The following is a 23,853-nucleotide window of genomic DNA, read 5'->3' on the forward strand; positions in this document are numbered from 1 at the left end:
TGTGGGAGCAGGATTTTATGGGCTCGTAGCTCCAGCCCTCAGGCTCAGTGGGTTTGTCAGAAATGGTTAATCATATTCTGAATAACCCCCCCACCAAAAAAAAATAAATATATATATATATAATCCATATAATCCCCCCCCAGCCACCCATGGGACTGCTGGAGCCCATATGAAAAATGGAGAAGGTTTGGAAACTAGGTTTACGCACTTCCTGCTGGAATTGGTACCAGCTTGGTGTTTTCTTTCTCACAGAACGTGATGTGTCACGCTGGCAAAGGGCACCACGAGATGCTCATCTCACTCATCTGCTGCCTGGCTGCCCCGATTTCAGTGCTGCATTAAGGACTGGACACGGTGGTGTGAAGGACACAGCCGTGCTTGGGGTGTCGAGGCCCCACTGCTCAATGAGCCCATCCATTCGTTAAGGAATTGCACGGGAAGAAGGGCAGCAATTCTGACAGTCTGTGAGTCTTTACTGCTCACTGGGCATTGGGCAGAATTACTGTGCTGGAGTTAATCTTCAGAGAGGCAATGGGTGGATGGTTATGCCCACGGATTAGCTCTTTGCCATTTGCTGAGCAATGCAGAGCTCGCTGTACAAACAGTCGTCGGTCCTCAGGCAGCTCGGCTGTACGAGGTGCTCAGGGCTGATAGGCAGCACTCATTGTGTGGTTAATCAGTGACAGGGAATTAAATTGTACATATTAAAAGCCAATTATATAATAACCTGTAGTTAGCGTCGTACTTGTCACTGAAAGCAATGCCCCTACCCTCCTCGCCAGGCCTGCTCGGGAAAACATGCGGGGATCTGTGATCTTTTGAAGGAGAAGGCTGTTATTTATAAATTACAGGCTGAAGCTGTGCCTGGCACAGCACACAACTGTGCTACGGATGGCAGCTGGCTGTGCTGATTTGCACCAGGCGAAGAACCTGGCTCCTTTAGCACAGGGAAACCAACGGGGGCAGAAGTGCCCTGCTTTGGGTTTCCTGCCTGCCCGGAGATGGGGCTGGGGGTGGCACCCAGGAGACACTGCTCACTGTGAGTGCAGTGTGGGCCAAGTGAAAACAAGGCCTTTGGTGACTGCTCCAGAATTAACCAGCACGCCTTCAGAGTAAAAACATACAGCCACGACTCTTCCCTTTGGATGAATACTTCCATTTATTCCAACTGGAAAAAAAAAAAAAAAACTATTATTTTTTTAAATATACTTAAGTGTCTTTTTTTTTTCTTTTTTCTTTTTTTTCAAGGAATAATAATTATCACATTGTCCTTTACAAACAACAACAGCAAAAAAATAATAATTCCTAGCAATAGTTTGTGGCACGGAGACACTCATCTTCACAAGTTTTTCTGCGTCTGCTGCTGCAGGTGGGCAACCCCACGTCCCCCACCGGTGCCATTCCCACAGCAGGGGGAGACGGGGCCCCCCCATCCTCCCCAGCTCCCACTGGGAGGTGATGGGAATGCCAGGGCTGCTGCTACGAAGGGCAGTGCCCACAGAGCAGGGACGTTGCCCCGACAGTTGAAAGCATACAGAAACTCACGTCCACCAGAACACGACACGGCTGAGCCCCACTGCTGGGACACGTGAGCACGGCGATGCCGCCGGCGCTGGCCAGCAGGGAGCAGTTTGCAGTTGGTCTCTGAAGTGTTAGGCAGCAGGCAATGCTGAGACTTCCACTTGGTAATGAACAGCAGTTAACATAACCCAGGAAACTAGAGCACCATAAGACAAGTCTATATTCAAAACAACGTCATGCTGACATCACACAATTGCACCATTTACACTTTTATTTACTCCAAATAATAGTTGGACGTTTAGTAACTTTAGCATTCTCTACAGAGGTGTAAAATTCCTTCTCCAGCTTTGGTCATTTACAACTTTGCGGACATTTGGTAGTTCTTTCTTATTTGACAAAAAAAAAAAAAGAAGTCACTTTTGCAGCTGTCAGGATTCCTCTATTTGACTGATAGTGTACCTGAAAACCGCAGGAGTGAGCAGACTTCCAAGTGCCGCTTTGGGCTCTTCAAGGTTTAATGAGTCAGAAAATGTTTTGTGTACTTACCAGGAATAAAACAAACAGGAAAAAAATAAAAATAAAAATAAAGAGTTGATAAATGCTCGCCGATACGCTTAAGAAACCTGATGATGAAATGAAAACGGGGGGCCCAAGTACTCTGTTCAGCTCTGGTGGAAAACAGCTATGGATGTGCATGCATTTTCCCAGTGACTCCTAAGATATAGAAATTCCTCTGATATTACAAAATACAAAAATATTTTCTCCAAACTCTCATTTACATCGCATTTACAACAGTCGTGGAAATAACTTAGGCTCCCACACTGAGAGAGACAAAGACGTACCAAGGTGGGTGGTGGAAAATGGCGGTGTGGTGGGAAGCGAAAGCTACCAGGACCGGGTGGTGACAGCAAAGAGAGGGAGCAGAACGTACGGGCAGAAAGAGCTCAACAGGGCGGCAGTATCTGGGAGAAGGGAGAGAAACTACTAGGTAAATATTACAGGCTAAGGTGAACTTCTCTTTTTGTGTTTTCAAGGTAAGATGTGCAAAATATATTCACCGTGCCCACGATTATAACTATTTATAGAAGCCAGTCTACAACCTTCTCACCAACCCTTCCTCTTCGGGTTTTTTCTTACAATAAAAGCGCTTACATGAGCTAGAACAGTGCAAGTTTGTGAGTTAATCTACATTCTCTGAAGGTGCCCGGCAACGATGCCATTAGGATATGATACAGTTTTTGCTCTTCTGTCTTTTCCGGCTGTGCAACTGTCCCCTGCCGCCCAAGGTGGAAGATTTGGGCACGCTGTAGGAGCCGTACTTGTGCAGCAGCTCCTCGCTGGTCACGTACCGCAGGCGGGCGGGCTGAGGGATCGGCTCTCCAAGGAAATAGCCCTCGTTGTCGGACTCGGAAGAGGAGGAGCACGTGGAGCACCAGTCGTACTCGGCAAAGTAGGGCCCCCACCGCTCGCCCAAGTGGTTCTGCAGGGCGAGGTCTGACACCGTCCTGGGGCAGTGGCCGTAGGCGTCCCTGCGGGGACCCTGCTCCAGGCTCTCCCTGCAGCTCCTCTGGTGCACGAACTGATCGTAATCCTCCCTGGCTCGCAGCGAGGGCCTCTCCTTCAGCCGGCAGCACTGCTCACTGGCCAAGTGCAGGGCGTTATCCGAGCGGGAGCGGCGGGAGCGCCGCGGTCGGTGCGGGCGGTAGTGCCGCTCATCGTCCCGCAGCGGAGTTCTCCGGCGCGTGCGCTCGCTCATGGGGGCATGCCTGGTGCTGTCCTGTGCTGCCAGCTTGCCCCCGGGCACCCCGCTGCCGTAGTCGAAGCTCTGGTGCAGGCGGCCATGTGCCGGCCGCTCGCGGTAGCCCATGGGGCTGGACAGGTTGTGCAGATTGGGCTCCAGGTCTTGGTACTGCTGCACCGAGAGCAGGCTGCGGACGGATTCAGCGCTGCGGAATTGCACGGAGGAGTTGAGAGTCCCCATGGTGCTCAGCTTCTCCGAGACGTTCATGCCCGAGTCTTTGCTCAGGTCGGGCATGGAGAAGCGGGAGAGGTGTTCCTGGCGCTTGGCTCCGCCGTCTGCAGAGAGGCCTTTATAGGGAAGGGGAAAGGGAAGGAAAAACAGAGTTCATGAAGATTTCCTATCACCAGGGACACAGGGAAAAGGCTGGCTGTGGTCTGAACCTGTGGGTTTCTGCTTTAAAATAAGCTCAGTTCTTCAGATGCTGTCCTGAAGAGCCCTTCAAGTCTATTTTTTAAGAGGAGACAGATCCTCCTTTGGGGAAATCACACCAACTTAAGGTGTTCTGAGTTGGACTCCAAGGACTGTTAGTTGCTTTTCACGACTTCCTTCTCCATATGTCTATGCTGTCTGTGGCTTGATAGGAATAACTACTGATGCCAGCAACAAACCCATGCGTCAGAGGTAACCCGAGGCCTCCTGCACGCTGAGATAAGTAGGGTGCCATGATCCAGCACCCACTTCTTGCTCAACAAAAATATGTTTTGAAGGATTGAGCAGCCAAAAACAGGGCCAACAACCAATCCAGGCTTGTCACTGAGCTACGCTGCCAGGTCCCCAGGTGACACTCATGGTAGGATGGCAAGTGCAGCCTTGGCCACGTACAAGGTGCTTCCCTGGAGCCTTCATCCTACTACAGGCAAATGGGGCTTCTGCTTGGCACTAGAACATGGCCAATAAATTCAACATGCCCCACGGCTCCCCAGTCCTGGCTTGTCTTCTGGGAGTTTTATGCCCCACACTAGGAGACACGCAAGGCCAGGTTGGATGGGGCCCTGGGCGGGGGGTTGGAACTGGATGATCATTGAGGTCCCTTCCAACCTAAGCCACTCTATGGTCCTGTATTTTCTGGCCATTTTCTGACCACCTCCACATCGGCCTGACAACTGGCAGCAGTGAGTGCTTACATTACAAGCTCACGACAACCTATTTTGCAAGCTGTTTCAAAGGAAATACATTTCATCCCAAATCAAATGCAGAGTGTTTGCTTTGGCACTTTGCTCCCCATCACAATCTCCCCGTGCAGACCAAACTGGGAGTGCTGTGCACCATCAGCAGGATTTTCAGCATGACGCACACCTCTTATGCAATCACCAAGAATTTATGACTTTGTAAATTAATTAGAAAACCCAACAACCCAGCCCTCAATTCAAGAATAAACTTTTTTTTTTTCCTTAACAAAAGCTGCTTGCATTTCATCAAGAGCTCAGCTCCTTTGGCATTTGCCATTGCATGCCAAAAACGAGCGAGAACAAGGGCTGCTGTCACTAACCCCACTCACAGTCCACTTCAGTGAACCTCTGGGACTCGGCCTTAAGAAGATTTGCAAGATCAGGCCATCCAAAGGAGCTGTGGGTGCCCCATCTCTGCTCAAGGCCAGGCTGGACGGAGCAGCCTGAGCTGGTGGGGAGCAACCAGCCTACAGCACAGGGTTGAAACAGGATGATTTTGGTCCCGGTTACACTGGGATCACGTTGCACACTTCACCCCAGTCCCCTCTGGGTGAGCACCCTCACAACGTGAGCAGAAGCCTCTCGCATGGGCAGTGCTGATCCAAGCGTGAATCACGGCTGCCACCAGCTGAACTCTGCCTCAATCAGCTGTGTCAGACAATAGCTGATGCCAAAGAAAATGAGCCCATGGTGACATCCACACAACTCTTTGTTAAAGCAGCAGCAAAGCTCTGTAATGAGAAAGGACGACAGAGTGCTTTGCAGGATGCACTTTGGCAGCATCGCCTGCAAGGGCCTCACCACGTCTGACACAGCACCTGCATTCTCAGCTTCTGCGGGGCTGCATACAGTAAGAATAGCTGGGAGTATGTGGGGAGAGGCTGCCAAGGTGTGCAGAGAACAGAGCATCAGTGGGAGCCCTGCACACGGGAAAGGACTCGGTGATGCTCAGGCTGAGATGCAGAGGACTTGGGGCTCCAGCTCCTTGCAGGCACAGAGCTTTTTCCTGTCCCTCTTCAGTGGTTTGCTCACAGGAAAACAGTTTCGGACAAGGGCCCTAGGATACGTGCACAACTCGTGTCCCAGCACAAGGTTTAACCAGTGATTATTAGGTCCAGGGGATGTTTTTGGCTGTTGATGGCCTGGATATGATTAAGTACATGCATTATAAAATCTCATATTGCTAGGAAAGAATTGATTGCAGCAAGGCTGAATGCTGAGCTGGCTTCAGGGAGAGCACAGCCCTGCCATGCAGAGGGGGAACACGACAGAGCTGCACGTTGGAGATTACAGAGTCCTGTCCCTCTCCTGTGAGGAAAAGCCACAGCAATGAACAACAGCCCTGGGTGAGGGGAGCTCGGGGACAGCAGTAACAGTTCGTATAAAAATGTCATCTAGAAAGCACGACCTAGGAATAAAGTTTGAAAAAGCAGGGGTTGTTTAGTCTAGAGAAGGCTGAAGGATATGTAACAGCCTTCAATACGCAGAAAATATATATATATATATTTGCAGAGAGGAATGCATCATTCTCCAGGTTTGCCGAACTCCTGCAAGGAGAATTTCAGCAATAAAAGTGGTGAGAAGGCTGCAAGATGAGATATGGGAGGGAAAGAGAGCTGCTCAGCACGGATGGCTGCCGCTGCTCCTTGCAGCCCTCGGGACGCTGCTGTGGTCCTGCACTGCCCTCCCCTCCTGTGGCCACTCAGCCCCAGCCCTGCAGCGAGGCCCGAGCTCCTCAAGTTACCTGCACTTATTTACAGCTGCTGCTGCCCCCTCTTAATGGCGTGTCTCATCTGGGAACATGGCTAATAACCGAAGCCTAACGTGGGGAAAAAAAGGAGTGTGAAGGGGACAGCCTGCCATGCAGTGGGAAACAGGAAACGTGAGAACCTGTTGCACACAGGGCCATGCAGGAGCCTTGTTCCAGCCCGGGGCTACAAGTCACAACCTAAAGATGGCACCCACAGTGCTTTCCTCCTGCAAAGTCATGTTGGAGTCCCACCAGTACATGCAACAAATGCACCACGTGGGGCCTTGGATGTGAAAATCTTAAATGCTATTGAGCCTCTCCTCACCATGCCACGCACCACACCCCAAAGCTGCAGCTCCTCGTGAGGACACCGTGGTTATTTAGCTGCCGTTTGCTGCTGTGTGCACTGAAGCCATGGAAACAAGCGTGCTTTGGATGAACACAAGTGAAAGCTGCAGCTCATCCGTGGGCACTCGATATGAAACTGAAGCTGGCTGCAGAACTGGGAGCACAAAGCAGGCTTCTGGTTAGGAACAAGCAGAGTGAGCCCCTCAGAAGCCCTTCCCCACCCGACAGCAAAAGCTGTGTCAGTCCTACATAAGGGTTCCAAGGAAAATAACAGCAGAAGAAGCAAACCAACAGCACAGAGTCCAAAGAGCTGATATTCCCTGCATGCATCACCTCTAAAACCTTGCCACAACAAAGCTGTTCAGCGTGCTTCAATTTCCCTGGCTGCACTGTGTGCGCTTTGCTAAACCAGGGCTGCAGGTTGCATTAATTATGGATTATTAAAACACCAAGCAAATGACAGCAGAGGGGCTGCAGTGAGCACGTAGGCTTGGTGTGAGGCTGCAAATGAGGCACCTGGGAGGGGAAGCAGCTCTCAGTCCCCATTCCATTAAACTCGCCACTAAGCTTGGCTAGTGATGATCGCTGCAGCCCATGTCCCACTGCAGGGACAGTCTGCCTCTCCCCAACAGGGGAATGCAGGACTTGTGACATTGTAAACAAACAGGGCTGTACTGCCTCACTCTCCTCGCCTTCACATTCACCAGAGCTCAGACAGTTACCTGCACATGGCACTCCTTGGCACCCCATATAGCAGGGACCCAGCCACATGGGACAGGACCATGTGCCATCTCTCGTTCCCCTGGCTCAGAGCTCTGTCTCTCCCACAGCACAGGGCAGGCACGTCCTCCTCACCCCTGAAACACGATTTATTTTCAACCCCAAGAACTAAAAAGGAACTTAAGGACAAGCAGCCTTCCCGGGGATTTGTTTATAACTCAGCCTTGCTTTGCTCCTGACCGACCTCGGGTTGTGCAGAAATAAAGCAGAACCGTTATATAACTGAAAGGCATGGAAAGTAAACAGGCTGTGAGGGGAAGGCCATGTGCCCTGCTAGTGGGGGAAACACATCCAGCCCTGCTGTCTGGCTCGCTAACAGAAGGTTCTAGGTGGCCGTCTCTAGCCAGGCTTCTCCACCCCACTTCTGAAACCAGGACATCATTCCTCTGTTCCCAGCACAGATCTCCCACTATATTCACAGAATTGTAGGGGTTGGAAGGGACCTCCAGAGATCATCTAGTCCAACCCCCCTGCCTTTCCCAACGTTTTTGTTGGGAGAGTCACACTGAGCATGCTTGCAGCTTATTCTTTTGGAAATCTGCACGATCAGCCCCACAGACAACCAGCATCCTCATCTAAAGGGTAACTGCTGGAAAAGCAGCAGTGAAGCCAAAGTGCATCTGCACCATCCCTAAATATAAGACAGAAAGGAACAGACTCATTAACAGGATAAGAGGGAAATGGCTCCAACTAAAGGAGAGGAAATTTAGATTGGATATAAGGAAAAAGTTGTTCAAGATAAGGGTGGTGAGTCACTGGCACAGGCTGCCCAGAAAGGTGGTGGATGCTCCATCCCTGGAGATACCCAAGGTCAGGCTGCACGGGATCTGAGCACCTGACTGAGCTGTAGGTGTCCCTGTACACTGCTGAGGGATAGGACCAGATGGCCTTTAGGGGTCCCTTCCAACTCAAAGGATCCTATGATTCAGCAGGGCAGCACGTGGGGGCAGGGCTGTGGAGGGCCTAATGTGCTCCTGCTGCCCTCTCACTTCTCCCTCTGGCCTTTACTCCATTTGCCTCTGCAGGTTCATGTGCAGAGCAGAAGTGATGAAGCTGTACAGAAGCACACCAAACCTCATGACACTCAGTGACAAAATGCCAGAGAACAGGAGAAGAAATGTTCCTGGCACTTACACAGTACTCGAGCACTGACCCATCTTCACATGCTGAGCACATCCCTCTAGAGCTGAGCAGGGAGAAAAACAAAGCAACAAAGCACAGAATGAAGCACAGGGAGGTCTGGACATCCCTTTAGTGGGGCACAGGGATGAGATCAGCCCCTGGACTGTGCTACCCCTGAGGGCCATCCCCACCATCCCTACTGGCGTGTGGGATCAGGTCAGGAGCTGCTGGGCCCATGTATGCCTTCTTGGAAATCACATCTCAGTCCTGAGAAGCAGCTTTTTTTCCTCTTTTAGTCCCAGCTTTCAGCCTCTCCTGTGCAGAGGAGCTGTGCCATGCGGTGACACACAGCAGTGTCGCAGGGTCCGGCACTCATTCATTTTCTCACATTCATACATTTTCTCTCTCTGCTTTCTGGCCAGATCACAGTTGCTGTTTAGTCCTGGAAAAACAAACTGTTTGGGGCCTCTGGGCATCTTGTAACAGAGAAGATAACAGAGACGTGTGCCATACATGCGCAGTCACACTGCACTCTGCATCAGCACCAGTTAACGTTTTTTTTTCCTGGATTTATGCCTGTGACAGATGAGAGGAGGAAACGAAGCTCATCTGTTACCCTCACACAAACACTTTTTCTCAAGAAATAACTCCAATCTCTGTCTCCTTTTGCATGTGGCAGTGTCACCACTGAATGCAGCTTCCCCTCCAAGCACTCAGGCTCTCTGCAGGCTGCACACAAAGAGGCTGTCACCACAGAGAAACATTTAGCCTGCAGGTACTTCCTTAAGTGGGCTATTTGACCAGCTGGGATTCTGTGGAAATGGCTTGGAATCATCAGAGAGCAGCTCTTGGTGTCTGATTCAGCTGCTAGGCACATACCGCGCTTGCAAAACCTTTGTAGAGGGCAATGAACGAGCAGAGCCTGGTTGCAAGAGGCTCCTAGGACTTAACTCTTCAGACCATAGGACATAGAAAGCACTGCTGCACACCCCGTGTTGCTGCCTGCTCTCACTGACATCTCAGCTAATTATTAGTTAAGTTGTAACAGAAACATTAGAGCAAAATCTGCTGCCGGGGAGGAACCACTCCACTTTTAATACGCGCTCTGCAGGTCAGGGACTGTTTGCCCTTCAGCTCTCCCATAAAAAACCAAAAAAGAATGTTTTCAGCGATGCCATAAAGTATCAGATGGACTCAGTGCTCATTATTTCAGCTATAAGGTGGAGCAGAGTTGGTAACTCAAAGGGAGCTGGGCAGGAGCAGAGCACTGGAGCTGCTTGCAAAGCAGCAGCTGGACCATGCTCTGCAAGGGTCTGCAAACCCAAGGAGCTGCTGGCAGATCCTGTGTGCTTTTTTAGCATGATTTACAACAGGATGTGCATGGGGAAAAGCAAGCACTGCAGCAGCATGGTTTGCATTTGCGTGGTACGTGCCACGGAGCTTGCTTCGAGGGGACAAGGAAAGGCAGTGACTGTGCCCCGTCACCAAATTTCACCTTGGCACCTGGGTTCAAAACCAGACCTTGGCCAGGTCACCGAGTCTGTTCCTCTGCTGATGAAAAGGGATAATTCTGCCTTTGCTCCCGGCGCTCCCTGCCAGCAGCACAGTGCTGGGAGCTGCCTGTCATTAGCCCAGTGCCCCTGCAAAGCTGAGCCAGGTCCCAAAGCAAAGAAGATTACTAGACCTTCCACATTAATAAAAATGTTATCGCCTCCCTCCTCGGAGGTACTGCTTACAGGCGTTACAAGCCCCATCATGCTGAAATACTTCCCCGAAAAGCAGGAAAGAGGAGATCATTGTGCAGGCAGTGTCTGCAGGGAGACGCACTGCAGCTACACGAGGGAGGATGCCACCAGGAGATCTCCGTCCCAGCACTTCTAAAAGGGTTTCTCAAATGAAATCCTCAGTGAGTTTTCGCTCTAATATGAAAGATCTGCCACGTTTTTTGTCTCTCGACCTGTATCCCAGAAACCTTGTTACACTTCAGCTCCAAAGCATGAAACAATCACTTCAATATTCAGACATTGCTCATAGGAACTTGGCGTTGCTCAAGACTCTGTACTGAGGTTTGCACAAGAGTTTTCAGGGACAGGGGTGGTTTTTGAAACACGGGGCTTCGCTCTGTGGAGCAGTCCCAGCTCCTTCTGTGTTTCACATCTTACTTTCCTCTGTGCCTCTCTGAGGCTGTGTGAGCAAAGCTCTCTCCAGCTCATCACCGTGCTCTCCCCATGCTCTCATACTGGCTGGTTAGGGAGATCCTGGCTGAAAACCGAGATGGTTTCACGTCTTGGCGTGGGGCTGGCAACTACCCTAGAAAAACACGCTGAAACCCATCGACGGGGTGAGGAGGCACGGGCGTATCAAAGCAACCTGCTCGGCCAGGCTGAGAGAACACTGAGCTGGGGATCAGTGGCACATGGTGATGCTCCCAGCACGCCCCCCCATGGGAACACCTTGAGCCCGGGCACCAAGCAGCCTCCAAACTGCTCAGGGATGGGGGCAGCGGGAGAGGAACTCCATTTCACTGGGAGAGGATGAGCTCAGATCCAAACAATGCTTAGCAGGAATGGGAACAGGCTGGGGGAGGAAAAAGCAAGGCAACATCTCTGGCAAGCAACACAGGCTTGGCATTTTCTTTTCCCAGAAGTTTTAAGTACAGGGATTTTGAAACAATTGGTAGCTGTGTCAAACGGGCATGGCTGAGATGAGTGCTGTCATGCAAGGCTCCAAGCTAACCTAGTGCTTACCCTCATGCTGCAAAATCCAAATGCATGTGAAGTGAGATGGCACACTGGGATGCACTTGGGACAAAAAGGCTCAGCACTCGTGCAAGACATCATGCCCATCTTGCATGGCTTTCTCCCCCCATTACACAAGGAGAAAAAAAGCTCTGCAGAAAGGGGAGGGGATTTGCCCTAATTAGCCATGAGCTCCATAGCTGCACATTGTGTAAAAGGGGTTAACTGTGATTGTTTTAAAGTGTTGAAAAATATTTTTAGCCCACAACAGCAGCTGACAGCAGTCCTCAAAGCGCTGAATGCTGGAATCTGTCTCTGCTTTAGCAGTTGGCCTTGATTTTTTTCTCCCTCTGCACAAAAGAGAGGATTAAAGAGCTTGAAAACATTTGTTCTGAGCTATGCAGAAAGGCCAACCATTTACAAAGCACTGCATTTGCTAAATGGGCAGATAGAACGATTCAGGGCTGCCAGGCACACGAGGGGCCAGGCAGGCAGCCAGCCATGTCCCCTGGTACCCCCTGCCCTAGTGCCAGCACGTCTAGTGGCAGGCAGGAGAGAGCTAGAAGCACCCCACTGCCCCCTGCATTAATTATTAGAAGTTATAACGAACCCAGCTGGTGTGCCCCAGCCCACGGTGACTATGTGCTTTGTGGATCCCAGAGTCTGTTTCAATAGGAGGAAATGCTGGAAAACTGCTGCCACAGTGACCCTATATGTGAGCCTCACTGAGTACCACGGCCGTGCTGCATGCAAAGTGATGACATACCTGTGGCATTTGAAAGAGCCAGGGACTCCATGGAGCCACGGGGAGTCTGCTCGGTGGGTGTCAGGTCCTCTGTGAACTTTAGGGCGTTGATGGGGTGCCGGGTGCGGCACTGCGGTGTGGGCATCCCACCTTCCTCTTCCTCTTCGTACTTGGGGACTTTGAGGCTTCCCCGGCTCTCGGGGAAGCTCTGGTTGGACATGTCACTGTAGCTCTCCTGCGAGCGAAGCCTCCCCGAGTAGTAGTCCTCTCTGCAGTCTTGGATGAAGCTGCCTCCATGCCCCTTCATGGCCAGTGAGGAGCTCCTTTTTGGGTTGCTGAAATGCTTAGCCCATAAATCTGGCTGCGAGCCTGGGACCTGGCTGGGGTTATAGGAACTCCTGATATTGCACTGGCTGAGAAGCTGCAGAGGGCTTTGGGCCTGTCCCTGCTCCATTTTACTCCCGTAGTGGTACAGCTCATCCCTGTTCCTCCATACGTGCTCCCGGTTGAGGCTGGGCGTCTGGCTGGCCAGGCTCAGCAGATCCATCTGCAGCGAGAGCGGGTCCACGTCGGTGGAGAGACGGTTGGAGGTGACCTGCAGCTGGCTCAGAGCTGCCTCCTCTGCCTTGCCCTTGTTCTTGCCAATCTTGGCGCTGCGGCGGGACTCCTTGGCCCGCGCGCTCTGGAAGGCCGAGTCGGAGGAGTCGGAGCCGTTGGGGTCGTCGCCCACGCTGCAGGCACGAGAGCAGAAGATCTGCCCTTGCTTGGGCAGGAAGGGCCGGCCCAGGAGGGACTTCTTGCACTGGGCACAGCAGAAGCAGGTCTCGGTGGCGTGCCAGTGCTGCCCATCGTACGTCATCTGGCCCTGGTCGATACCTGGGGGGAACCACGCACAGAGTGAGGCTGCCTGCTGGATGCTCACTGCTCCTGGCCCCACACCCCACGTGCTCAGTGCTTGGCCACCCTGTGCCACCTACCCGTGCTCGCTCTCAAAAGCCCTTTGGTGGGGTTTCTCTGGCGTGTGAAGTTACGCCCGTTCCTAATTCTTCGCAGGTTGCGGGCCCTCGCTAGGCAGTTACTCAATGCTGGGAAAGGCAGTGGAGGAGAGCCTCAAGCTATTTCACATTAAATGGGGATATTTCCGATCATAAAGCAGAGGAATGCAAGAAGTTCTCCATAAAGTCCTTGAAGCCAAAGCAATAATATGCTGCCTATTTAAAAATCAAAAAGCCTCCAACCAAACCATAAAGAGGGATCTGTAAGTACGTAACAGAACAGATCTCATCCCTGCCCCTCACTGCTCTGGTCCTGACTGCCTTCCCAACTTTCCTTTACTCTGGTTGCTGGGGCCCCTTTTCCAAAAGGCAGACAGAGCCTGCTCCAGGGATTGAAGTGCACCCCCACGCTTCCTCCTCAGCCAAATTTTCCCCTGCCAAGCATCTTGGGATAAGTAACGGAATGAACGCACAGGGCCTGCACCCAGCCAGTGACACCCCAGGCTAGCTGCAGGCATCAGCCAGAACTGCTGCAGCATGTGCCTGGTACAGACATCAGGAGCAGAGCTCCCAAGGCTTCAATTACAACATTTATTTGCATGTTTGAGCTGCCACTCTGGGCAAAAGCCCCCGTTACCTGAGAAACTGCTGCACAGGGCACAGGCCAGCTGAGCTGTGGGGAACCTTGCTGCACGTGCAGCACACTGCAGCCCCTGCTCACATGCATGCAACATGCCACTGGAAGCGCCTGATGCCCCTGGTTGATTTATAAATGAACTACATGTTCACAATCCCTTTTATTCCAAGCTAAACTTGCTTTAGCCTAGTTGTTTTTCCCTCCCTTTATAATGAATGAAATGCTTTTATATAGAGGCTGGAGTATCCTTGCAGACAAAAGAGAGAAAAGACAGCGGGTGGGATTTCATCAGCTCCTTTTTCAATGATCCATAGCCATCCTGCAGACACAGGGGCACAGCCTCCCCCGCTCAGCAGCTCTGCCATAGCACCCAGTCCTTCTAAGTCTCAAACACATGCCCAACTTCAATTTCATTGGCTGCTAAATGGTATGCATCTAGCAACTACCACAAGCAAGTTGCAGCAAAATGTCTGCAGCCCTTCTTTGCTAGAAATGTGCAGATACACAGCAAAATGGGAACTGAAGCGAAAAACTGGCAGTGAGCAGGCTCAGTGCCAACTCCCTGCACCAGCCTTGGCCAAAGGGCCTGCACCAGGTGATCAGCCATTGTGTTTACCTGTTACAGGCACCTCTCTTCTAATGAGGCCTGGCAAAATGAAATGCCATCTGCTATGGGGAAGGGGATGCAAGCGGCCAGTTATCCAGGCTCAGTCCACGCAGGGCACCATAGCAAAGAACTTGCAGCAGATGGGTGAAGCACAAGGGAAGGGACTGTGAGAGGCACAACAGCTGTTTCTGCACTGATCCACAGCTGAGTTTTCAGAAAAGATGTGCCACAGATTGCAGCAAACATGTCCTCCAAGTGCTCTGTTGAAGTCCCATGTCTTCCCCTGTGCCATCTGCCCACTGCACAAGACCAAAACGTTTTTTGTTTTTTTTAATCCCTCCAGCCTGGGAATGATTGCACAGGCACGTGAGCTCACCTCCACGGACAAAGACTGCCTGTGTGCCACGTGTGCAACCACTTGCAAATGCTCAGCCAAAGGGCAAAGCAAGCCATGCAGCCCTGCACCAAGAGCCAGGTTTGGTGCAAAGGACACCCCAAGCCAGTCCATCTCCCTGCCCCAGAAAGGCAGGCTCACTCTGGTGCATTGTTTCTTTCTGTCTGAGAACATCTGTCTGGAGGTTAATTAAAAAAGGCAAACAGAAACAATCATGATGCCTAATAAGCAACCATCTTTCGCATCAGTAGCTCATTAACTCCTGCGCGAGCCTTCAGCTAGCTGAGCTGGGAGGAAGCTGATATTCAAAGAGATAGGCTGCTTCCAGGAAAATGAGATTTAAAAGAACAATGTGTGCATTAAATTCTGCCAGAGAAATCTCCCCAGTTACACAGCTCCCGGGCCTGCTCTGCCACGGACAAGGAGGAGCACACATACCGATGTGCTGGGCGCAGGTGTCACAGTACTCAGCATAGAGGGACTCGAAGCAGCTGCAGCAGTAGGGCCGCCCATCCTTCATGATGTACCTCTGCCCCCCCAGCACGGTCTCACACTCGAAGCAGCAGAAGTGCTTCATGTGCCAGTGCCGCCCTTCGGCCTCGGTGCATTCGTCGGCAAAAATGATCTGCGAGAAGAAAAGCAACGATGGAGCAGCCAGTCAGAGAGGGGACCTGGGACGCGGGCACAAGTCTTTGTGTCTCTTTTGCTCACACAGCCTCTGGATTTCACAGCTAAACCTCCAGCCTCACAGCCTGTTAAAATGCAAATCGGTGCACGGACCAGAAAGCGTTAATGCCCAGCTTGCAGTAATGGGTCCTGGGAGTGCTTGTAAGCACATCCATCAGCAGAAGGGGTCGATGAGGGTAATAAACACACTTATATACAACCCATCGATCCGGGGGACTTTTGAAGAAATGAACAGCCACTTATTAAAACGCATCTACCTGTCTCTGAAACAGGGACCTGACTACAAAGGATGACTGAAAACACAATGAATAGTGTCAGGTCTCTGGAGGGGAAACAGAGTTACCTGGCTGCTCACCATCACCCCCACCCTGCTGCCACTTGCTTGCACTGACAGCTTTCCCCTTTCTGAGTTACCCTGTCACAATTAGTGCTGGATGCTCCAGTGCAAGAAGTGCATGTGAAAGAAGGAGCTGAACGAAAGCCTAGTATGAGAATTTGTGAGGATAAAAAGTACAAGAAAAGAAATTACCCAGCCTAAATCACGAGGAAACCAGGCCAGTTGCATGGTTAGGAGTTGTTTTATCACTGGTAACATTACAAATTTAATTGGATACATACGTCAATGTTCTTTACATTTCAAGACCACATAGCCTTGGATTTTTACTATTATACGCTTGCATAGATGGGACTTGGTATTTTATAGTACATATGGTTTTCCACACTATGGTTTTCTTAACTTTAGAAGCCAGAACAATTTCCTTCACCAGCCTCTTAAACAGAGATTGACACTTGAGAAATGTTCAGAGTCAACTCCGCATGGTTTTCTACATTCGTTTTGTATTCCATTTGTTCAGCTTCCTGCATCCCTTTAATCTCCTCTCTGAAAGCCTGTTTTGGCTCGCAGTGCACTCAAACACTACTGCTAGTAAGAAACACAACACTCATCCCACCAGAGGCTTCCTCTGGGGGAAGAGAGGAGAAGGAAGGAAGGGCACACATAGCCGGGCTGAAATTACAAAGCATGGGTGGGTGTGTTGTTACTGGAAATGCTTTGGGTAGATTTCAACACGAAATCCCACAGGATGCCAAATGGAAACCCTATGAAAAGCTTGCTAGGGAAAGCCAAAGCATCATACTTTGCATCCACTCCCACTGTGCACAGAGGGGAAATACCTTCTCGTGCACCCGTGCTGGGGTGTGTCTTTTTGGTGGTGCCCCTTTGGTGCAGCTCTTGGCTTCCAAATTCAAATCACTGCCTATTGAGGATTTTGCTGTATTCTTATGAGTCACTCAATTAAAAAAAAAAAACACCTCACACTATAGAAAAACAGGGTACAGAGGTGGGAAGCTGGGACTTAATGGGGCTTATGGGCTCTTACCTCATCACACGCTGCACACCGGGGCTTGAGGCACTCGGCATGGTGCCTGCCACAGTAAATCTTGCCGTCCTGGTAGAAGTAGATCAGATCGACCAGCAGCTCGTTGCAGACGCTGCAGATGAAGCAAGGAGGGTGCCAGCAAACGCCGTGCCCAGCTCGTGAGGCAAAAACAGCCATGTCCCCTCCATTGATTTGCCCACCACACTGTCAGAAAAGCCAACATGAGACACGAGGCCAGAGAGCCCATCCCTAACGAGATGCTTTTGCATAAGTGGCAGAAAGCGCTAATTCACTGTTCAAGAACGCCCTTCCTGCTGCCTCTCCAAGAATCTCAGTGGCTTTTTGGGTCCCATCCTGGTTCCACCTCTGCCTTGCTGGAGTCTCACTTGGGTGACAACCCAATGGGCACTCATTGTGATGGTGACCCAACAACTGCTTGCCACAACGATGTACCCAAACACCGTGTTGGGTTTTAGACCCCTCACTACAGGAAAGACACTGAGGCACTGGAGCACATCCAAAGGAGGGCAACAAAGCTGTGAAAGGTTTGAAACATAAGACTTAGGGAAGTAGCTGAGGGAACTCTAATTGTTCAGTCTGGACAAGGGGAGGTTCAGGTTGGACATTAGTAAAAGTTTCTACTCCAAAAGAGTGTCGATGCACTGGCACAGGCTGCCCAGGGCAGTGGTGGAGTTGCTGTCTCTGGAGGTGTTGAAGAACTGTGGAGATGTGGCACTGAGGGATGTGGTTAGTGGGCACGGTGAAGGTAGGTCAGTGGTTGGACTGGATGACCTTAGAGGTATTTTAAAACCTTAATGATTCTGTCCCCAGGATCCCAGCAGCTTTCCCTGCACAAGCTTTGGGATAAGTCAAAGTGACTGCTCTGGCCCCCAAAACCCACAGGGTGCTCGTGGCATGCTCCCACCATTCTGCCACCTGCTACCCACCTGCTCACAGATGGCTCCTGTCATGGTCACAGGGAATGGCCGGACATTGCCCCTCCCTAAGTTTTCCCTCTTCCTTTGATTGCTGAAGAGCTTGAGCTCCCTCTTTTCCTCCTCATCCAATGAATTGCAGTAACGAACCTAAAAAACAGAAGCGATGCTCTGTGCTCTGTGCCATAATCCCACAGGCTCTGCGAAGCTCACTAAAGGAATCCAAGAAAACATACAGCCACCTCCATAGGGGGAATTTCAGCAGAAATTCAAACCCTTCCCTGCCACCACTTCAATGATGCATAAATGAGAAACAACTGAAAACATACGACCAGGCCTATTTCCTCCACCAGCCACCTTATGGCAGAGACATTACAGCAGCACCCAAGTGTTTTGTTGGTGTTTCTCAAGCACGGCCTACTTGCCTGTGCAAACGATGGAGCTCCAGCTATTTGGGAACTCCAACTGTTGTTTCTCAACACTTCAAGAGGAGCGAAACCAAGCAGGAACTGGATGCAAAACGCTCAGGGAAGCAACACTCAAGGAAACAACACTTGCTCGTGGTTCCAGCCTGCAGCAGCTTTGCTTTGCAGTGCATTTATCCCAGTGTTTTCCAGCTGTGGGTTTCTGATGCTGCCAGGGGAGAGAGGCGGGCAGGTTTGGGCCCGAGGGTGCGTGCGAAGCCCCTGTGCGGTGCCGGCAGCACTGCGCTGCTCCTGTGGCACCCAGCCACGCATGGGTAAACTTGTGAGTTCCTGACCTAGATGAGACAAAGTACCCGTTTGTCTTTTCCAGAGCAGCTTCTTCAAAAGGAGCACAAAAACCTTTCTTTGTTGTTGTTTACACAGGGAAATTATGCGGGCCAGCAGCAGCCAATGTTTTCTCTGATAAAAAAAAAAAGACGTCAGAGCGCGGACCCTTTCTGCTGCCTCACGCGTCTTTCCTGCAAGATGCAGCGAGGTGTGCTTGCTCTGCTGGTGTTGACTCAAACCCTGGCCTCCCAGGCTCACAGCCTGTGAGCAAAACACCTCACCAACTTGGTGCACGTCAAGGTGAGCTGGAAGAAGCGCCTGGGAAGGGCTGCTGTTACTTTGCATCTGGCTGAGATAAACAGCACTTGGAGCTGCTCTGAGCGCGGCTTCCAAGGGCTGAGAAAGAGCTTTTATGTCAGAGAAGCACAGAGGATTTCAAAAACAAAAGCTGAGACTTTAAAAACAAGCAGCTCCCAACCTCCAGCGGAATCCCAACAGGTAGCAAACAGCTCTGCTGAAACAGCAACGCCACCGAACTCCACGGCAAAGCAGAAAAGGGCTGCAGAAAGAACCACCTGCATCCCCGAGGACAGGGACCCCAGGAAGAGCATCCTGGGGGGGCACCCTTCCGCCACCAACACCACGATGTCACTCACCTCATTGTCATGCGGTGGCAACTGGTGCAGAAGCTGCTTGATGCGCGATTTTTCCCCGGGGCTGTTGACATAGGGCACCTTGTCTTCTGGAAGGCAACTGTAGTACTGGTGCACCTACGGAGTGAAAACGGGCAGCAGTTATTTCTGAGCGAGCAGAGCAACGCAGCCACGTGCTGCCTCGGTTTTGCTGCCTTTTCTCTCAGAAGAGGGCTCGAGGAGGGCGGCAGTGCCCGCCAGCTTGTTACCGTTTGCTCCGTCAGCCTCCATAGCGTTAGCATGCTTGGCCGGCTGCGGGGATGTGTCGGCACCTGCCTCGGCAGGGCAGGTTACAAAGCCTGTGCCCCGGCAGCCTCTGTGTTGCTGGCTATATCTCAGCCTCCACCTCCATCAAAACCCTCCGGGCCTTTTCTGCAGCAATTTGTGAAAATAAACAGCAGATAACATCTGTTGGAAGGCTCGTTTGGTGTTCTTTCCTTCTCTTTCGTCTCAGAGTATATAATTAAAACCAATTATGACAAGCGCAGCATGGTGGGGCCCGGCGTGCCCTGGTGCAGGAAGAGCCTGGTGAGGAAGCACGCCCTGAACTCAGCACTCCGGCTGCCACAACTGGGACGTGCACGGAAAGGCTGGGACGTGGCTCCATGGCCCTGCAGCAGCCTTGGAACAGCCACAGAGGGGTTCAACATCGTGGGGAGAAGCAGGAGAGGGTGAAGGTAGGGGAAGCTCTTGTTACTCGGCTGGGATCAGGAGGCTGTGGATGCTGGGGCAGGAGCAGGGGGATGGATGGTATCCTTCAATCTGTGCTTGGCTGGAGAGATGTGAACTGCTTTCTGCTTTTGCCACCATGGGATTAACCCTCCTGAGGTGCTTTCTCTGCTATTGGGCGCTTCCTGGACATTACCACTGTGGTGTTTTCCTCCCAACGCCTCCATTCTTCTCCAAACCAATGCTTGGATCCAACTTTCCCGTCATGGGATTTTATGACAAAGGAGCTTGTTAGCAGGTTTCCACATGCTTGTGTCACTGCACGTGTGCCATGCGAACCCCTGAATTTGCTTTGCTAAAGCACAGCAGGAACAGACCCACCAGCTATAGAAACCACCAAAGAGTGAGAAATATTCTGTTATGTTAAAAAGGGAACAAACTACGTAGGGTTAGAACACTTACTTTGCATTTGTAGAGCATCCTTCATCCAAGGACATCAAAGCACACTGAAAACACATTCCTATGACATGCCATGTGAAGGAGTAAACATATCCCCTGCAAAGCGTTATTTACGGCGTAACGATGTTCTGTGAGCTGCCCAAGTTCACACACCAGGTCCACAGCAGAGCTCGCAGCAGCAAACCCAGTGCTGTGCCCCTCCTGCCATGGTCTCTATCTGGCTGCTGGGCTCTGGCTTCTCCCTGCAGTGCTGTCCTGGGGCTCCAAGCACTGCTGGCTCCTCCTGGCCAACCCTCCAGGTGCATTGGCTGGGCTGCCCGGTCCCACCTGCACTCAGGACGCTCCGTTTGTTTTCCTTGTGATGAAGTTTTTTCGCCCGTTGAGTCCTTGAAGTTGGCGGTGGTGGCCAGAAATTATTATTATTTATTTTTTTTTTTTAAAGAGCTGCCAAATGACATCAGGCTGCTCCGTTCCCTATGGCAATGAGCTGTGAGACACACACGCTAGGTGAGAAGCAGGGATGTGTGCCTTGCCCTCAGCATGGGCAGCCAGGAGCTGCCTTCCTGCAGCCTGGCACGGCTCTGTAGTGTGCGTGGCTCCTTCTCCTGCTTCCGCTGGGAAGTTTTCCATTTAACCCCAGCAGGTCTGTGGGAAGCAGCTCTCCTCACACCGGCAACATTGCTTGGCAGGGATGGGCGGATTGGTTTGAAAAGCAAAACAAAACAAATACAACAGGCTCCAACCTGTGTTCAGCTGCCTGCAAAAGGGTTTGCTTTGGGGTCAAGGCAGCCAGCAGGACCTCCTGCATGGGTACTTGCAGAAGGGCTACAGAGGCAGCTGCTGGTCCTTCCCAGTGTCTGTGGGCAACAAACAAGTCCCACCGCATGCAGGTGATGAGCAGAAGGATGTCCCTTGCCCAGGTGAGCGTAATTCAGGAAACACAATCTCTCATTTGTTGCCAACTCCCAGCTGCAGGCTGCCACAGTTGGGCTGGCAAAGCCAGCTTGAGAACGAGGAAAAATAAAGGAAAAAGGGATTTTCAGATACATTTGGCTTTCCAAGGAGAAAGGCCTGCAGAAATTGTTAACTCACTGGAAAAGCAAAACTGCTCTGTCTGCACTTTGCTTTTGTACAAAGGGTCAGCGTTTTCCATGAGAAAAAAAAAAACTCCTCTTCCATTCAGTTCTGGTTCAAAGCACTCACAATCCTTAGAGCTGTGAACCCTCTGCAGAGCCACTGTGGCCAAAGGGCCCCTGAGCATCAGTGGATGGCTATGCCCTGACCTTCCAGGCTCTGCAGCACGAGCTGCACCAGTTAATTGCTTTTTTATTAAACACTTGTGCTGTATAATGCAGCAACTCAATGTCCTGCTATTTCCCCTTGCAACAGACCTACTTTGTCCATGATTATCCTAACATGAAGCTCAGGAGCTACTTGAGGGACCTGGCTGGATTCCCTGCTAGGCTTCCTCGCTTGCTTCTCTGCTCTCATCGAGGTGGGAGAACCCCCTGAAGAATCTGAAACACATCATGCCAAGTCATAAGACTTCAGAATGGGCCGGGGTTCCCAGATGCCACCAGGGTGCAGTGGCAAAAATGTTTTCCATGCTATGTCTGGGTCTTCCCAGCCATCCTCCCCATTCTGTGTGCTATCCTCATCTTCAGAAATAAATCTTTCCAAGAGCTCCTCTCCCCTCTTAGTGGGGGCACGGATAACAACTGCTGATATGCATTTTGGAACTCAACAGCTCCTTCAAGCTAAAAGAGAAGAGGGGGAAGATAGAAACCAGGAGAAAGGAAAGAACACAATGTAAAATGAGGGTAGGGAAAAGCCTTTAAAGTAAAGCCAACTTCACTCAAAGGCACTGAGGAAAGTAATTACATTAGTTTACAAATGCCTTTGTGTTCTGCAGCCTTCCTAGGTTCAGGCTCTGTTTCCAGTTTAACTTTGTCAGCTTACAAACTCACCCCATCCCTGCCAAACACAGGTAGGAGCATGGCTTCTGCTGGTGGCCCCACAGGCTCCTTGCCAAAGGCAGAACACCCCCGGCCCCTATGAGGAAAAAGACCTACACCTCCTCCAGGAAGGAAAAGTTTGCAAACAACCTGTGAGCTTATGGCATTGATGAAAGATTTCTTTGATCAAAGAAATAAAAGTGGGGGTGGGAAAAGCAAGTGCTTTCAGGCAGTGCGTGCTCAGGTTGCAAACACAACACCCTTCCGCCAGGTGCACCCCATGCACAACACCCCAAGCACCCACCAGGCAGGGCTGCTCGGTGTGACTGTACTGCTGGAAGGGCCATAAAGGAGCATGAGGTGTCCTGGTGTTGCTGCAGCTGCAAGTGATGACTTGCAGAGCCACAACAGCTGGGCAGTAGCCCTGCTTTGCCTTCCCCAAACCAGCCCTGCCAGGGCAGGATGCACCAGCCCTCATGCAACACAGTGCCCGGACATGACCCCAAAAAGGGACCATGGTTGGGTAAGCAGGGGCGTGGGAGATTTGAGAGTGTGGTGAGTTTTGGCCCAAGCAGCAGCAACAAGCCCGTGCTGGACTCCTAGCAGCACGTGCGACATGGGGTGATCACAGAATGGTTTGAGTCAGAAGGGACCCTTAAAGGTCATCTGGTCCAACTCCCCTGCAATGAGTGAGGACACCTACAGCTCAGTCAGGTGCTCAGAGCCTGTCCAGCCTGACCTTGAATGTCTCCAGTACCTTCTACACTAACTACTTCAAACCTACAGAAGAATGATGCTGAGGCCTGTTAGCTTCCTGCTGGCTTCCAGGGGAAAAAGAAGGTGGAAAACAAACAAACAAACCAATCACATATAAATGACTTTCTGGAAGCATCTGCAACATTTTGCAAGTGCTTGCACACACACACTCACAAAAGAGCTCTACAGAACACAGCCAGTGTGAAGCTACAAAATGGGTTCAGTTGGCCCCACACCTGGCATAGACATCACGAGACAAAGCACTTCTGTATTCCTCAGAGCAAAACAGTCCTGGCAGCGAGGCCAGGCGTCCTGGAACAAAGCAGGAGTGAGCACTGTGGGGCTGCAGCCGGGCACGTCCCAGGGCAGCAGGACATCCTGCAGGGTGACCATGGACCTACCTCCCTGCTGTGCCCACGAGCAGGCTGCCCTGCAGCCAGGGAGCTGCTGCCAGATGGGAGGCATTAAAGGCATCTTGTTGTTATTTAGAACTACCTATCCTGTCTCATAATTGAGGAACCCCCCGAGAGCGTGTACAAAACCAGTGTCTCCAGGGCTGGAAACTGACACAAATGAGAAGTGTGGAGAGAGACACACAAAAGCCTCAGGTGGGAGAAGATTGCTCCCTAAAGCCACGTGCTGACAGCAGAGAGCATCCTCAGCGCTGGGCTGTCCTGCACCCCTGCTCCTGCAAACCTACCCCAGAATCACAAGGACAAAGGCAGGGAACAAAGAGAAGCAATTCCCATAGCATCTATTTGTTCTGGCACGCTGTGCAGCTCTCCGTGCGCTCCTCTCCCTCAGCTAATGGCAGCACATCCGCTCGAGTGTTGCTGTTCCCTGGTTTCTTGTTGAGAATGACATCAATTTCTGTCAAGCTTTTGGAGCAGCTTTTGCTCTATAAAAGATCCTGCAGAGACATTGCTTCCTGCTGGCGTTAAAGAAGAACATTTGAATCAAGG

The 23,853-nt window shown here is 51.3% G+C and overlaps 2 protein-coding genes across 5 annotated transcripts in view; one reads left to right on the plus strand and one right to left on the minus strand.

Annotated features, from left to right (window-relative positions):
- The window catches only part of ATXN7 (ataxin 7), a 218,084-nt gene that overhangs the window by 98,886 nt on the left and 95,345 nt on the right, over positions 1–23,853 (plus strand). The gene's annotated exons all lie outside the window — the stretch shown is intronic.
- PRICKLE2 (prickle planar cell polarity protein 2) overlaps positions 2,109–23,853 on the minus strand; it is an 86,988-nt gene continuing 65,243 nt past the window's right edge. For 2 of the 4 annotated variants that reach the window (XM_065749555.1, XM_065749552.1), the window contains exons 3-8: positions 19,017–19,130; positions 17,621–17,758; positions 16,674–16,877; positions 15,046–15,232; positions 11,996–12,850; positions 2,109–3,609 (exon numbers count right to left, since the gene is read on the minus strand). In XM_065749555.1, the coding sequence (XP_065605627.1) occupies positions 2,741–3,609; positions 11,996–12,850; positions 15,046–15,232; positions 16,674–16,877; positions 17,621–17,758; positions 19,017–19,130 (2,367 nt within the window). In that variant the 3' untranslated portion in view covers positions 2,109–2,740. Of the gene's footprint in view, positions 3,610–11,995; positions 12,851–15,045; positions 15,233–16,673; positions 16,878–17,620; positions 17,759–19,016; positions 19,131–19,261; positions 19,394–20,183; positions 20,836–23,853 lie in introns of those variants that run through there. The other 2 variants (XM_065749554.1, XM_065749553.1) reach the window with 2 other exon arrangements.

The sequence above is a fragment of the Cyrtonyx montezumae genome, unplaced genomic scaffold (assembly GCF_038088225.1).
Source record: "Cyrtonyx montezumae isolate F1298 unplaced genomic scaffold, pur_monq_1.0 scaffold_6, whole genome shotgun sequence".
Lineage (NCBI taxonomy): Eukaryota > Metazoa > Chordata > Aves > Galliformes > Odontophoridae > Cyrtonyx > Cyrtonyx montezumae.